Source organism: Anopheles funestus, chromosome X (genome assembly GCF_943734845.2).
Source record: "Anopheles funestus chromosome X, idAnoFuneDA-416_04, whole genome shotgun sequence".
Classification (NCBI taxonomy): Eukaryota; Metazoa; Arthropoda; class Insecta; order Diptera; family Culicidae; genus Anopheles; species Anopheles funestus.
The window spans coordinates 11,032,826-11,049,785 of record NC_064597.1 but is presented as its reverse complement, the minus strand read 5'-3'; the positions used below and the strand labels follow the sequence as shown (position 1 = coordinate 11,049,785).

The following is a 16,960-nucleotide window of genomic DNA, read 5'->3' as shown; positions in this document are numbered from 1 at the left end:
TGACTAGGGTACTCGACCATAAACGGTGCAGATGAGTCTTGTACCACATTAGATAAATAAGTATGCAAGCATGGAACAACTGAGGCAGAAAGAATCGATTCGTAACCTAAAATTCTTCGTCACGTCCCATTCGGACATAATAGACGTGTCAACGTCTAACCGCAATACCGGGGTTTTGCTACTTACGTTTCAATTTCTCCAGCGGTTCGTGCAACGCCGACGAGTGATGATGCTGATGGTGGTGATGATGATGGTGATGGTGCGCAGACAGGTCAGGTGCTCCGTGATGCAGGTGTCCAAGCCCACCGGTATTAATCCCGCCCGGTGACATCAGGCTGGTGATGGCGGACGATACGCTAACCCCACCGCTCACCAGCCCATCGTGGAGGCTGTGATGCGTATGGGTACCGTGATGCGTACCGGTACCGTGCAGGTGATCGGCTAGCGTATTGTTCGTACCGGTTCCACCACCGCCGGTACCGCCACCGGCACTCCCACCGCTACCGGTACCACCGTTAACGCCCACCAGATCCTGCAGACACAGACCGGACGAGTCGTTCATCGTGTCGAGGCTGCTCGGGGTCGGACCACCGGAACCGCCGCCACCGCTGCCTCCACCACCTCCGCTGCGCTCCATCACGGGTTGCGGATATAGCGAGGATAGCTGGTTATGGCCACCGCCCGGGAAGATGTCCTTATACGGCCGAAGATAAATCGTTTTGACGGTTTTCTGCGTACCGGTGTCTCAAAATAATGGGAAAGCCCACCGCAACTAGCTGGGCTGATCGGTACCGGGGACAGACGCTCACGTCGAACGTGGACGGGTTGCAGCGATGGTGCTTTGCCGCGATCGTACCGGTTCGGTATGGTTCCAATCACCTAGCGAAGGGAGAAGAGAGAGAGAGAGAGAGAGAGAGAGAGAGGGAAAGAGAAAAAAGGTTTGAAAGCCATAAATAGTGTGCAAATTCATTAATCATGTCAGGGAAAGGAGTGCTGTACAACACACTGCAAGCCTAGTTCGCCTTAAAGTGAGCCAACATGCAGTGCAGTTTAAGCGGTTCTTGTAATCTGGGATATAATAGTTACTCCTGCAAAAACTTTTTTTTTCTTTTTACTACTTTTTTTTGTTTTATTATTAAGAGCTAGTAGACCCTTCCTGCATTCGTCATTTAGAGCTTAATAAGCTCCTCAATAGTTTATTAAACTAAATAAATTTATTTATTGCGAATATAATAAAAATTGTAAATTGTCTAATTTGCTTTAGAGCTTAATAAGCTCCTTAATAGCTTATTAAACTAAATAAATTTATTTATTCCGAATTTAACAAAAATTGTAAATTGTCTAATTTGCTTTACAATATATAGAGTATTCTTTTCACAGTAAATAATTTTAGTACGCAAAACCAAATTTTCCTGTTACACAGCTAGCAGCCCAAAGGGAGTGGAAATGAACTTTCCAATCGGAAGAAATGGCAAACAATGAATAAATGAAAATAAATTGGCGAAGGAAGTGCATTCGGCACAAAAACCTTGATTGACGATTCAAATTGCCTCCGACAGTGAAAGAGAAAGAAAGTGGATAATGTATTTCCATAGTGAGGGGAGGGGGGGGGGGGGTGGAAGGAGGGGGAGGGAGAGGGGATGAGAAAGGGCAGAAGGGAGGAGCGCGCACAAGTGAATAAAGATGGCGTGGGCTTTCACTTTCTTTTAATGCTGAATTTTCTTCCCACCCCCCCTGTCTTCCTTTTCCTTTTCCCAATTGGAAAATGGCGCATGCGTGTGTGTGTGTGTGTGTGTGGGGTACGGTTTAAAAGTTGCCGAAGGAATCTGGCAACGGTTCTGGCGGAGCACCAAACGTCATCCATTTTATCCAAACCCCCCGTGCTCTCGATGATGTCCTTGACAGCGAGAGGACCCCCAAAAATCTTGTGCTAACATTATCTTCCGCTTGTTGTGCGTTTGCGTACTGCCAGCGTTTACGGCTTTACGAGGGTGTATCTGCAACCAGTACTACACCATCTTCGCCTCATTATGCGTGGCAGCATTATTGGGTTGCTGCGTGTTTTTTCCTCTTTTTTTTTAATCTTTTTTGCTACTTCTTTTGTTTTTTTTTTTTTTGTTTTTTCTCTCTCTCTCTCTCTTTCTACTCTCTGTTTATTTTCCAAAACGTCAATGAATGGTGGAGGGTTAACGTTAATTAAAAATAATTTAATATGCCTTGACCGTGTAACGCTGGTTCGGGCTTTCGGTCGTTTTGTGCTGAATTCGATCGGGCATAAATTGACGACCGAGCTACACCCAGCTACCTGGGCACGATTTTGCTGCAGTACGTGCAGGGCCAAACTCTCGTACAGAGGAATCCTTTTCCCTGTACAGGACCAGTGCCTGAAGAAAATCATGCCTCCCATAATCTAGGCAATGAAGCGAAGGGACGGAGAAAGGGAGAAGAATTTTCCCCGGTGTCGAGAAAAAGGTGGATAGGAGGAAAGCCCCGAAACTTGGAAGAAAGGAAAGAGGGTGCCACGTATAGGGAAGTAAGACGGGCAACCGGGGGTGGCAAAAACCAAAATAAGTTTTTGGGATGAAATTCGAAAAATATCAACCAACAATCTTAATTCCATTGACAGCGCATCCAGCACAATTTGGTTTGCGTGGAACGGCGGGTGGAAAATGGGTTTTTTTCCCTAAACCTACAGCGGGAGTGAACCTGTGCCCTGTGTGTGTGTGTGTGTGCGTTTTTGCCATCGTTGGCGAACCCTTCCAAAAACTCCGCCAGAAACCGAAACCCAGGGGGGGAGGGAAAAGAAGGAATCGTTCGGAAAACTCCCCCTCTCCCACCTCCCATCCTTCCCCCCCTTCAAAACACCTCACCAACCTGACAGCAATGGCTGCCATTGTACGGAATTGGTGGATCTGAAATTCGTTTGAAGTGAATAAGGATTTCCCCAAATGTCAAATGCCAGTCACACGTCTTGTCGGGGTCTTTTTCCCCCTCTTGCTATCTCGCTCTCCCTGTCTCTCTCTCCATCACCCACACACACACACACACACACACACACACACAATTCGGTGTCGGTAAAAGTGAGTGGATTCTACCCCATTTTCATTTGGTTTTCCCTTCATTTTGGGATGCTAAATTTTCATTGCAAATGAAATGGAACGTTAAGAAGCTTTCTTTCGGGTGTGTTGAGGGAGCGATTTTACTTATATAAATGTATTTAAACGTAGCGTAGAAATAAGACAGCCTCCCTGTTTTGTGATGCCCCATCCTAGCAAGCAAAAAAGGTACAAATTATTTTATAGCAAAATAAAAACCTTTTACTATAAATAGTTGATTTAGTATTTGAAAATGTATGGCAACACATGTTGGTATACAGTTTAAGCGACAAGTTTACTGGCCCATTGTAGTAAACAATAGCCCGCAGCTACTATATTAACAATATGTACACCGTATACGTATTCAAGCAAGCAGTATAAACGCGAACCCGCCGGACAAACCGCACACAGTACACATCGTCTGCTGTTGTTGTTTTCTTTTTTTTTATAAATATATTTCTTTGCCTTTTTTTCCACAACCTCTACATCCTTAGCACAGTCGCCCCGTAAAAGGCGGGTAAGACACAGCAAAAGGACCCACCACTCTTGAGCCCAGTTGATTGAACAAAAAGATAATTGGATGTGCATTATGCTTTCGTTCAAGCTCAAGCAAGGGTACGAATGCGAAATACTGTCTCAGGGTTTAGTGGCATGATTTTCTTCTTCTCTCTTTGTGTGTGTGTGTTTTTTCTTTTCTTCTTTTACGTTATCGTTTTATTCTGTGTGTGCGGTTCAAGAAAACAGAAATAGCGAATAAAATGGATTACTTCGCTTCATCTCTGTTTTCCATCGCCCGGAGTCGGAGTGCAACCGACCGTACGGTAAGAAAGGGGGAAGGTGTGCGGGGGTTTAACAATAAACATTCGAAAATTCACTGGAAAAATAGTACTGTTTTCCCCCCCCCTTGGTTACTGTACTATAAGGACGCACATGGCAGAAGCGCTTTGATGGTTTTTTGGTTACAGATAACCAGGCGTCTCCACTGGCAGAGGTTCATCTTCTCGCATTTCTTTCTATTCTCAAAAGGACACACACAGAATAATGTTTCAGTACATAAATTCTATCTACATTGATCGGTTTAGTTTCCGTTTTTTTTTGGTTTTTCTACACATATTGAGGAGCATTTGAACTGGGGGAAAAAAAAGCGGGGGCAAAGATGTCAACTGTGGCAGTACAGTGTACAATTTATTTTTGCTTCAGTTATTTGTTTGTGACATTTCCAGTGCTCGTTGCTCAACTGGAACTAAAATTCATTCCACTAACCGGGTGATCGGTGTTTTTTGACGACCATTTTGAATTGTTTTTTTTTTTTAAATACAAAATTCTATTATGCTTACTAAAGCTGATTTTGATAGGCAGTCTAGTGAAGAAATTTCGTTTTTCGTTTTAAATTATTGGTATTAACACTAGAGCTACCGGAAAAGTCATTTTGACTGAAACGCTTCATTTTCATCTCATTATTTTTTGGTGTTAAACAATCTAATGGTAGTTCAAAACATGAGTTTTACATGTGTATTCCATAGTACGATCTCCAATAAACAATAAAATATAGTTCAACACTTCTAAATTGTTCAAAAATTAGCCAAGAACGAAAAACGCTTAAAACGCTTGCTAGTTCTAGTGTTAAATTCATTGTAAAGACGCACACAAAATAGGCAAACAACAAAATATCACTGTTGCGTTATTATTGCAAATTTAGAAGGAAATTAAATTATACAGATTTTATAAAGCTGCATCTACTTATTCTTTTTTGAGCTATTCTTAAAATGATAGTAGCAGAAGTAAAATAAAATTGCTAATTTAATCTTACTTTTAACATTTTAATACAAAAAACTGCATTTTTACGATAATCATCAATGCTTTCACGTTATTGCTTCATTCACCTTATTGCGTGGAAATTAAAATTAAATATTTGTAAAATTTCCACACTTCATTATCCGAAACACTAAACACTTCAAAAACACTAAACACTTCAGAAACACTTAACACTTCAATCGAATATATTTCTCCTTTTTTTGTTTCAGTTTGTTTCCGTCGGAAAAAACATCTTTTGTTTGAATGTAACTGCTTTAATCAGGGCCATTAAACTACACACAGAGGTAAAAATCATCCAAATCTAATAAATTACCCTAAAGTTCTACAATTTCCCTGCAACTCTGTATTATCACACTACTAAAACGCTTCAAAGTGACATTTCGTTGATGTGTCAAATTGAAAGCTGTCAAAGCGCACTAAACTTGACAGTCGCATAGTATTGTGCTGTCATATTATTAAACCTTATAGAATTAGTTGTATATGTATGTGAAATACGGGTGAAATATTGTTTTTATTTTAAAAAAATAAATAAATTCCAATTTCTTTATTTGCTTGTAATGTATCTGGACGTCTTTAATATTAATAAAACATTAATAAAAATTAAATAAAAATGAATATACTTAAAAATTAGAAAACATCAACATCCTTTTTCTGATTTACAGGATTTTTTTTGCTATTAATTATCTCATAGATATTCATTTTCGAGATTAAGACATAAAAAAAGTTACCATCTCAACTTTAGTTGTAAATATTTGTGCACACTTGAGTGAAATTAATTGCAATATAATTTACAAACAAGCTGCCAAAAAAAAAGCTTGTCCATATGCTGTAAAGTACGTAAACGAAAGAGTCCGTGTTCGGCCGTGTAGAATGGTCCGGTGCTGATTAAAAACATAGTTCCACTGGAGGTCATAGACGCGCACACGGCACGTTACATATTACAACTCGTAATCTCAAGTTGGAATTGTTTAGGTACAGCAAAAAGGAGAGAGCTTATGAATTACCTATCTATCCTACCATCTTGAATATTGAGGGTTAGTACAATTGCAAATAATAAAGAAGATTATTAACGGCTGGAAGCGCTCAGGAAAACGGAATGTTATAGTGTATCCGTACAAGAACCGTGTGTCGCCTCTCGGCTTCTCCCGACGCCGCGTACCGAAGCCTTTTTGTTGTCTTTTCTCGGCTTTTACCCTCCAGTCTAATGTCCTGGAACATGGCCAACAGCAGCAGCAAAACCGCAGCTTCATGCGCGCGGCCATACGGACCTTGGCAGCGAAACGAAAAATTGCCTTCAAGAAGACGAACAATGCCCCAGGCATAAAGCTGGCGAGGATGAACAGACATCGTACCGGTCTGTTTTGTTGGGAATGGGGGAACCACCTCCCTTTGCATGATCCTGCAACCCTACAGTACCAGCAGCACCACCACGTTCGGCAGAAAAAGTAAAACGAGTCAAAAAATATGGCTTATAAAGTTGATAGGATATAGTTTATGGTTATGATCTGTTTTTATTTCCCTCCGTGCCCCGAACCGTGCACCGGTACACTGTCTTACACGGATGTTGCATGTGTTACGAGGGTATTTATGAATGACATATGGAGGAGTAAAGTTGAGCTGCCAAGTCTCTCCTGCCAAAGGGGCACCAAATTTTCCTGTGCTGCTGAGGTTTGGCTGCGGCCGTACAGACTCTCGCAACACATCTGTCTGTGCCTACGGCTGGCTTCCACATCATCCACCCAGGCCCCAGGCGAAAGTGGACGATACAACGCTGAAGATAGCAAAAAGGGCAACATCGGCACCAAGAAGTGGTAAAAAACGATAAAATTTTCAAAGAGCCTGTATGTGTTCCTTTTTTTTGTTGTTGTTTTGTGCTACCAGCACATTGGGTGTGCTTCTAGGTTGAGTTATAGGGCGGAGTTCCACGTCGTTAGATGTATGTCGACAGTTCCAAGGACGACGTTCAATCAACTGCTTGAACCGTCGCGCACGATGAAGCATTCCTGCACACAACGGGCCCCAAGAGGCTGGCAATTTCCAGTATCTTCAACCATCTTCTTTTCTTAGTCTCACTACACTACCACGAAAGTGGAACTTTTTGTTGCCCATTTCGGGCAATTATGTTCCATGTTGTTTTTATTCGCTTCCCTTTCCTTTTCCTGGGCTCATGGTAATGAAATAAATTTTACTTTACCAACCATCTCACAAACATCGAAGCAAAGTTTGACGGATTCTGTTGTTTTTTTGTATTTTATGTTTTTCTTTTTTTTGGCTTTTTACATGTTTTTGCCCACAAAAAAAAACCTTGCTTAGCGGGCCGTTCCAGAGATGGGCTAGATTATTGCACCAAAAAAGAAGTGTAAATCGTTACATGCTTTAGAGAAATTGCTCCCGGTTTATGTAGCAACTTATAAAGAGTGTAGCGATTTTTTTAAGCCACAAAAATTGGAGACTCTTTTTTGTTGTTGCTCCTTTGGCATAACTTTCATCAAGCAGGGAGTTACAATCGGAACAGTAAGAGAGGCGTACTTCAGGAAATCGAATATTATATACATTGTCTTTCAGTGTTGTATTTTATGGCAAATTTAAAAGAAAAGGACCTTAGTTTGTTACTACTTATTGATTGCTTTAACACTAGAACTACCAAGCGTTTTAAGCGTTTTTCGCTTGTGGTTAATTTTTAAGCAATTTCGAAGAGTTGAAGTATATTTTATTGTTTATTTTAGATCTTTCTATAGACTATTCATGTAAAATTCAAGTTTTGAACTACCTGAAGGTTGTTAAAACCCCCAAAAAAATATGACGAAAATGAAGCGTTCCATTCAAAATGAATGGTCCGGTAGTTCTAGTGTTAAACAAATTTAAAAGAGTTGGAGTATGTGTTATTGTTTATTGAAGATCGTACTAAAGAATTCATATACATATAAAGTTCATGTTTCAGCCACCTTAGAACTGTTTAACCCCAAAAACATGTGATGAAAATGAAGCGTTTCAGTCAAAATGACTGGTTCGGTAGTTCTAGTGTTAAACTTATACGTCAAAACATTCTGTTGTTCAAACAAGGTTATGACTGTTTACAATGTTTATTTAAAAGATTATATACTCTTAGAAGCTTGAACAAAATTTAGTTTTTGGGTAATCCAATTCAATTGCGGATATTCACACTCAACAGTATGTCCATTTTGGGGGCGGCCCGTTGGTGTATGTGTTAAACGTCGCCGGTTCCCCATGAAAGGACCGGGAATCAAATCCCATCCGGACCGTCCCTCTCGTAGCAAGGAATGACTATCTGGCCACGTGGTAAAATAAGTCTCGTAAGCCAAAAATGGCCAGCATGACCTCAGAGGTCGTTACGCCAAGAAAAAGTATGTCCATTTTGAATTTCTTAAATACAGAAATTGACTATTTCACAGAGCTTTGTACGGAGTAATAAAAAAACGAGTTTGCCGAGGTCCCAATGCGGGACTCAAAAATTCAGTGCGGGAATTCTCGAATGAAGATACAGTAGTACCTTAAGAACTGAGTGTCCTGACATGCGAGAGTTTAGAGATATGAACCACCGAGTGATCTTTGAGATTTGAGGAATCCTACACTATATCTGAGGACATCTACATCTAAGAGAACAAATATTTAACCTATGTAACTAGACACATTGAATATTTAAAGTCCAATTTATTGGATATTCTCCGAGAATAGACATCAGTTACGTACGTCACTTAGCTTAGTTGAATATTCCATCTCTATTCCCGCACCTGAGTGATCAACAATGTTTGAAGACTTCATTCTCTTCCGTCTTTAGTAGCTCCAATATTTCTTGATATTCAATTTTAACGCATGGATGTTCCGGATCTCATTTCACCAACTATTTTCTAAGTAATTGGTAATACAGAAAACTTCTCACAATATTTCGTCTCTTGCTGGATCTCTCTCAGGAATCTTAGTTTTGGAGTACATCCACAAGCACCCAAACTTAATGTAAATGGGATAAGTAATTCCCCTAAAAACATTACCAAATCAAATTATTAAAAGTAACACAAAAAGCAAAATTCTACCTGAGGCAACGGCAAGTTCAACAACCTTGGTGGCGTTATTTAAATCAGTCAAACAATTCTCCTCTTTTTTTGCTTTCACTCTGACGGGCAACATTATGTACCAAGAGTGTTTTCAAAAAGGTACTTGCATTCGTTAGCGAATTGTGCGAATACGAAACTCATCATCGAGTTCTTAAAAATAAAGCACAGTCTTTAGGTGTAACCACAGCTGCAAGTGTTGTCCATTGCTTTTAAGGGTCACTCACTTTAATTGACGTGTCGGTAAACAAGTCGCGTACCGTGTATATCTTTGTCGCTCAGTTGTACGGTATGTCCACACCTTGCGTATCATCCTGGTAGTCGGCCGTGTGAAAATTGTCCGTAAGGAATTGAGACAGATGACACCGTCGTAGAAGTTTGAAAAAAAACCGAATGTTGAAAGTGCTGAACTAACCTAACACGAATTAACACACAATAGCACCATGAATAGCCCGTCTCGAGTCACCAACGAATCGTCAAATATTCGTCCAATGCGTGAGTGGTTGCAATTTCGGGTTGCATTCAGGGTGCAGCGGATCATCAACACTCACGTCACACCGGTCTGCCGGGTTTTGTGGCACGTTAGCAAACCGGTAGCACAAACAAGAGAGAAACAGGCAACCTCCAAACTTCAAACATTGAAGAAGCAAAAAAAAATCCACCCCGAACAACATCAGGTATCACAACAAACACACGGAGTTCACTTACGTACTGCATACATTGCTTATCTTATCACACGCCGCTTGTACGTATATGGCACTAGCTATGTATAGGTGTGTGCGTGTGTGTGTGTGTTTATAGTTTTTGTCCATAGAGAGAAAAAAAAGACTCCAAGATACGTAGCGTGAGTACCAAGCCGTACAAAGTTAACCCGGCTGCCGACGGGATCGACTAAATCTAGATAATAGAGACGCGTATGGCGCTCCAGATTTTCAACAAGCCGGAGAAACGTTAGGCACGAGATGGGTAGTGTGTGTAGAAAAAAAAGAGGAGAAAACACACAGTAAAGAAAACTGAACGACAGTTTATTGCTTGCAGTTAACGAGATCGATGTACTAGCGCCTTTGATCGTGACGCCTTTAGTCTAATAGACCAAATGTCAACTGGAAAATGCTTTTTTTTTGTTTACATGTAGTTGACAACGGTGTAGAAAATAGATAAATAAAGGACTTTACAAAACTATTGGAAGAAAGGTTTTTATTCACGATTTAAAGAGAATGTTTTATATGAAAAATTTTAAAATGTCGGAGTAAAGGTCAAGTAATGCAATTTTTAGGTTTAACGTCAACACTATCGGGATCAGTCATTTTGACAGGTACGCTTCATTTCATTGTCATAAATTATATTGCTATACGATTTTTGTGTTGTCTGTTCTAGTGTAAATTTTAAAAATACCAAACTTTCATACATAACTACTATTCCCTTTTATACTATAAATTCCAAACAAGCTTAACGTTAGAACCACCAAGCGTTTTAAGCGTTTCTTTAATTTATGAACAGTTTTAATGAATCCAATTGTTTTTTTTTATTTTTTTTTCAGAGTCCGTATTATAGAAAAGGTATGTAAAAGTCATGCATCAACTATTTTTGAATTGCTTATCCGTCATCAGTTTCTGTGATAATAATGAAGCGTTTCATTCCAAAATGACATATCCGGCCGGTTTAGTGTTAGTACATTTTTGACATTTGGCATTGTTTATAAGACATTCTAATCGTTTGATATATTCTTAGTAATTTTTTAGTACATCTCAGTGAAAAATGGGTTTAAAAATTTAAATTTATTTATAGTAAAGAAAGTTTTCCTTTGTAGTACTACTACCAGCGGTGGTCTTGTACTACCATTTCTCACACTTTTCATTGTTCAAAATTGCAAAGGTATAAATTAATTTCAATCACAAAATTATCTTTACACACAACATGAAGAGCTACACATTAGAAAATTCTGAGTTAATGCCTTGTACACTGCATAGTTAAATCTACTATCTTCTAGGAAAGGAAACGAAGAATAGAAATAACACAAACAATCACACATGATTTTTAATTTCGATCACAAAAAAACTCTTCATTCTAGCAATTCTTAACATCACTGGTTGGTTTTCGTTTTCCTAACTATTTAACCTTTAGCTTCATTTAAAAATTTTGCTCTTTTTTCCACCCTCCTCCACTCACAACTTCACTCCCCCGTCCGTTTTTAACCACCTTGACGCTCTTTCTCCACTTTCATTTCACATATTATTTCACCGGGTATCGGGAGAAGAGTAAGCAAATATTGATGTACGGTTTTGTTATCAAACATTAGCCCCGTGTAGATCTTTTACATTTATTTGTATGTTCTCGACTAACCGACACCAAACAACCGTGGTTGGTATCCCCCTGTTTTTCCTGTATGCAGCCGGACGCAGAATGCACCAAGCGAAGATGCACCACAATGAGGCGGTGGGAGGGGGAGGGGGGGATAGGGAAAGGTGCACGGGCACACGTGTGCGGCGGAAGCGAAAGTGGAGACAGAGAAGAAAGGTTTGAGAGATGAGTGTACACCAACCCGGTCCGGGGCGCCAGTAGGCATACACAACCAGCGCTGGTGGTTCAACGCTAGAGATAAGAAATAACCTAGCTACCTGATTACGGATAGAAGGTACGACTCCGCTCGTATGCAGACGTACGGATTGCGTTGACATTCACAACCGTTTGCTGTCTCACTATTTCTTTTTTTTGTTCCATAAACTTTCTGCGTGAATAAGTGCCACGTGACGATATAGCTGACTGATTTGTAATTAGCGGTATAATCAAGGTGTGTAGTAAAATTGAAATAAGATATACATATATACTTTTTTTTTCAAAAGCAATTATTTTAATTTTTATTGACGGCTTTTATCGTCGGTATCGCCCACATCTCAGAAAACAATTGAATACAAATTTCCCAAAAAAAATTCTCTTTGTATATATTTTTTTCCCAAGTACATAAATATTAGTATTTAGTTCAAAAACAAACAAACACAAATCAGTACAACAGAAAGCATACAGATATAATCACGGGAACAAAAAAATAAAAATAATACTGAATCACATGATAAATATCGTTTGCATACATTCCCTTGATATTCCCCGCGAAATAATTCTTTGAATCGCCTAAACTGGTAACTAAAATTAATCTCGTGTAACACCAAGAAGTAATTATCAATAACGTGGAAAGAGTATCTCGAACCCGCTAAAACGTATATCTAAAATGTACACATGTATAATTTATATTCCTCTTGAATAAACTTTTCTACTCTACTCTGCTATACATTCCCTTGAACTATTTTTTCTCGCTTTCTATTAATTATGTACACAAAACGAGTTTCGAGAAAAAGTCTTATTCATTCTTAAATATTTAATACATGCAAATTTTTATTTTTAGAAAATTGTATAATTAACACTAAAACTACCGGGTCAGTCATTTTGACTGAAACGCTTCATTTTCAGCACATTATTTTTGGGTTAAACAATGCTATGGTAGTTCAAACATGAATTTTACAGATAGTACCATCGAAAATAAACAATAAAATATACTCCAATTCTTCTAAATTGTTTAAAAATGAATCACGAAGGAAAAACGCTTAAAACGCTTAAAATTTTTAGTGTTAAATTAAATTACTTCCTTAGCTGTCCCATATTTAACGGCACCCAAATTCCAAAGTTTTTTAGTGTTAAACACACCACTCCTACTTGATTCTACGTAAAATCACACCGATCAAAATCGAGAATTGAACCAACGACGGGGGAGGAGGATTTTAAGCTGTGTCGAGCGTTTACTAATTGCGCCATTTTAGCGTCGCTAAGTAGCTCGCTCTGATACGCCTTTTTGTTCTTCAGCAGATGAAATTCAATGTTAAGCATCATTGCATAAATGAGTTAAGCAATTTATTTGTAAGATAAATCGATAAATCCTTTCAAAAATGTATTACCTCAATATATTATGATGCAATTTTGTTTAATTGAAGTTAAAAAAAAGCTTTCCATTTCGCGAACGCTTCTAAAACCGACGCAGCTGTAAACAAATGGTCCATAATCCTGCCGTTACCTGGACGTTTCTAGTGCTTGCCGCTGGTGGCCAGTTGATTGAAGTGGTTTGCCGATAAGCACTCATCTACATGCGGCTTGTTGGATTTAAAAATGGGATACCGCCGGAATTGATTCGGATAATTTGGATTGATTGTTAGATAGTAGCTGCTCACCTTGTTTTGTTAATAACAAATGCGCGCTATTCGACGTTCCACTATAACACCACCCGTTGTACGATACGTGATGATTCGCTTGAATTTTTTTTCTCTCTTTTGTGATTGATTTAGATATATATAGATATTTATATATATACTTTTTTCCTGCAGGTCACAATTTGCACATTCAAACACAAAACTCAAACTGATACTCGGTACCGCAGGAAGGGGTTAAAGGTTTTCATTTCTTTTTTTTTTGTTAAGGAGAAGGGAGAGAATTAAAACAATAACTATAAACGCAACCTGTACGGTGAAACACGATCGAGAGTGGGATATAGTAGCACTGTATACAACTGTAGACACTTCTTGAGCCCTACTAACACTCAGGAACGGGGGAAAAAAGCACGTTTGATGCACTACACCTCAATAAGTACTAAACACGTGTACATCACTAAAAAACAAAATAACAACGTCGCGCAGATTGGGGGAGGTTGAGGGTAAGACCCCCCACGTTTGGCGTTGAAGTTCGTAAAATGAGCCTTGCGATTTTCAATACACTACATGCATATGTAAGTACCTGCAAAAGATGAATTTACTACGAGTTTAGAAAATAGTAATTTCAAATCTGCACATTTTTTTATATATTTAATCTAAATGTAAATTAGAGTGTTTTAAAATGTTTTTTTTTTTTCGTTTGTAAATTTGCTTTGAAACACACCCGTTTGAAGACAATTCGCTGGAGTAAGCAACTCTAAGCTTTTTAATAACTTTTTACATATTTTTGTTCCTTCTTTTTTCCACTCTCTTTTTCTTTTTTTCACTAGAAAATTTAACTTCTTTTTTTATTTATTTATTTATATATTATTCTTTTTTTCTGTTACGTTTTAAAATGTTTTCTTTTGCACCAATACAAGTGTTAAAATGTTTGCCGTTTTAATCCAATATACACCATCGGCATCCTTCCTTCGCTTTTGGCGTTCGTGATTTGAAATTTGATCGTTGTTTTAGGTGAGTTTAGGGTATCCGGAGGCAAACTCTTGGTCGCACTCGTTTTTGGTTGTAGTTTTTTTTTCGCCCCCTTTTATAAAAAACACAATTCTACACATATTTCACATTTATAGCCAACATATTTCGATATCAAAATTTACATCTCTATCCTGCACTTGTGCATTTTTCACTCGGTGGCACTCGTTTGTGACGGGTTTCTTTTCCCATAGTTGGTTTCTTTTTTTGTTTACTACCAGTTCTAGACGTTTACTGTGCAGCTTAATAAGTGCTTAATTCATCTTCAACCACTTAAATCCAACTTAATACTGTTTTTTTTTAATTTTCCGGGCTTTTTGTTATTCTTTTTTTTTTGTTCGCTTTCTCCTTGCGTGTGTCACTACGCAATTACAACAGTAAGAACTTTACCGCCGAGGGGTAGGTTGGGGGTTTAACAACAACGAAAAAAAAACTCCACTTAATCACCGCTAAACAATCACCGCGTCCAAGCGGCAAAACTACGTAACGATACACACACCGCACACCGCAAACACGCACGGTGACACTGGGTTATGTGAGTTGCGTTGGTTGACTTTAAAAGTAGCTTTGGGCGCTCGCTTCTCGAAAAACGCTCGTAAGCAGCGGTCTACGGCTGGCGTACGTCGACACGTATGAAGCGTAACGATAGATCAAGCACCGACGAGACCGACCAAAAACGGGACGAATTATACCGGTGCATGTGTATGGTCGGTCCGGACGCCGTAGACAACCACAGGCACCGAGCGCAAACCCCTCCAATGGTAGCGCACCAACGAAGGAGATGATGATACGTAGCCTGGGCGCGCACCGGTGCGACGGTTTCGTTGAAGGGCCCAACGGTGTGTTGTGTTGGTTCGCTTCCTCTCGCTCTCGTTCGTACCACGCGCGGCATGATGGGCGCCGTCTGTGTGTGAGAGCGAGAGAGAGAGAGAACGAAACCGTTCAAACCGATTAGAACGAAAGAGAAAAAGTGAGTGAGACAGAAAGAGAAAGAAGTAAAAAGTGAGAGAGGAGATCGCTTGCCTTTTTTTCTAAGTGCAAGAGAGAGAGCACTCATCACGTTCTCCATCGCTGTTCTACTCACCCTCTCTCTCTCTCGCTCGCTATCGTTCTCTCACACCCTTTCATTCGGCGTGTGTACGAAACGTTATACGCAGGCTGCAATTGGTCGATTTCGCGTACGAAACGACAAACATAAACAACGCCCATCTACACATGGGTGGAAAAACAACTGGCAGCTTTTCCACAGGCAGCACTGGTACCGTTTGCTCCTTTTGCCCCTTTTTTTCCGTCGTACGTCCTTTTTAAAATCCACCCCAAAGCAAGTGCATGGTTTCGCATCAAACGGGAAGGGCTTGAAAACGGGTGAGTGTGTGTGCGTGTGTGTGTTTGGCTCACATTTCTTACTCCGAGAGGCCCACCCTTTGCCCATCATCCACCCTTTAACCTTTAACCGCCCTTTCTCCGCGGCAATGGTACGGAGCCTCGGTCGGCCGTTGTTTTGACGTTTAGTTTGATCTTCCTTTCCGCGGCATAGTTTATGCGCTTTCTCGGGTCACATTTTCCATCACAGTTTGCTTTTTTTGTTCGCTCGCTCGTTCGTTCTTTCACTCGCTCTAAGGTTACCCTGTGATACTGTGCCCCAAAATTGCCCCCGGTACAGATCCTCCACCAGACAGATAAAGAAGTTGAACATACAGAGACATACACAAACACACATGCTGCTTAAGATGCTTAAGGCACGCGACATGTTTGTGCGATGCGAAATCGGAAAGTGCACGTGGTCACACGTTTAGGTGTGTTTGTGGTGGAGGAGAGTGGAGAGTGTACCCAGGGCGATGGGGGGGGAAAAGGAAAAGGAAAACACTTCGAAGTGGTAGGTTAGTTATGCTCAATAATTTACCAGAAAATTCAAGCTACCGTTTTTATTTACATGCACACTGACTACATTCGTTACACGCACGGGGGTTTTTTCTCCATTTTTTTGTTTTGTTTTAGTAGGCAAGAATTGTGCCGAAGAGATATTGCGCTCCATGGAATAGATATGCTATGTGCTTATATTTATATTTTAGTACATTTATCATGTATAAGACACATGAAGGGATGTGTATAAATTTGTATCTCCGAACGGAAAGATTAGTTTTAGACTTTTATTTATACTGCAAAAGGTGGTTTTTCTTCTCCTTTTTTTTCATTACATTTGCTTTATTTTGTTAGGTTATCTAGTTTCATACATTTTGTTTTATTTCTATCGTTTTTTTTTTTTATTTTTAAACATTACATTAAGTTGTTTAACACTTTTTTTACATTTTAAAACACATACTAATTCACCTTTCAAAACGTGACTTTTTCCTTTTTATCTCATTTTTCCCATTAAAGCCCACACACACGCAAGGTAAAGCATTCACATGATCAATCCACCCTTTTTTCCCCCTTTCTTTCACCCATTCCAGCAGGGGTGGCACTTTGCCCTCGTAAAGGGCACGTCTTTTGCCCCGTCAAGTGTCTTACGTGTTTGCGCCGTAAGCGCTGTAAGCAATGGCTGCAGGAGATAAAACCTTAGGATGGGATAGAGTTTTGATTTACTTAGCCACACGGCAACAAAAAAACCCCCACGGTACGGTGCGAGAGCCCGTTCCAATCACTTTGCCAAGCATTTTGCAGCACTTCTGCCTGGCCAGTTGAACGGTGAAACGGCAATTTTGCGGGAGTGTGCGTTTGACAGTGTGGGAGAGATAGGGAAACCCCCTCCCCCCTC

General features: G+C 39.8%; 1 protein-coding gene across 7 annotated transcripts in view; it reads right to left on the bottom strand.

The window, feature by feature from the left end:
- LOC125770611 (pituitary homeobox homolog Ptx1) overlaps nucleotides 1-15,004 on the bottom strand; it is a 51,550-nt gene extending 36,546 nt beyond the window's left edge. The window contains exons 1-4 of one of the 7 annotated variants that reach the window (XM_049440458.1): nucleotides 14,593-14,878; nucleotides 13,198-13,756; nucleotides 12,928-13,119; nucleotides 187-879 (exon numbers count right to left, since the gene is read on the bottom strand). In XM_049440458.1, the coding sequence (XP_049296415.1) occupies nucleotides 187-637 (451 nt within the window). In that variant the 5' untranslated portion in view covers nucleotides 638-879; nucleotides 12,928-13,119; nucleotides 13,198-13,756; nucleotides 14,593-14,878. The other 6 variants (XM_049440437.1, XM_049440486.1, XM_049440428.1 and 3 more) reach the window with 6 other exon arrangements.
- Between the last annotated feature and the right edge of the window lie 1,956 nt (nucleotides 15,005-16,960).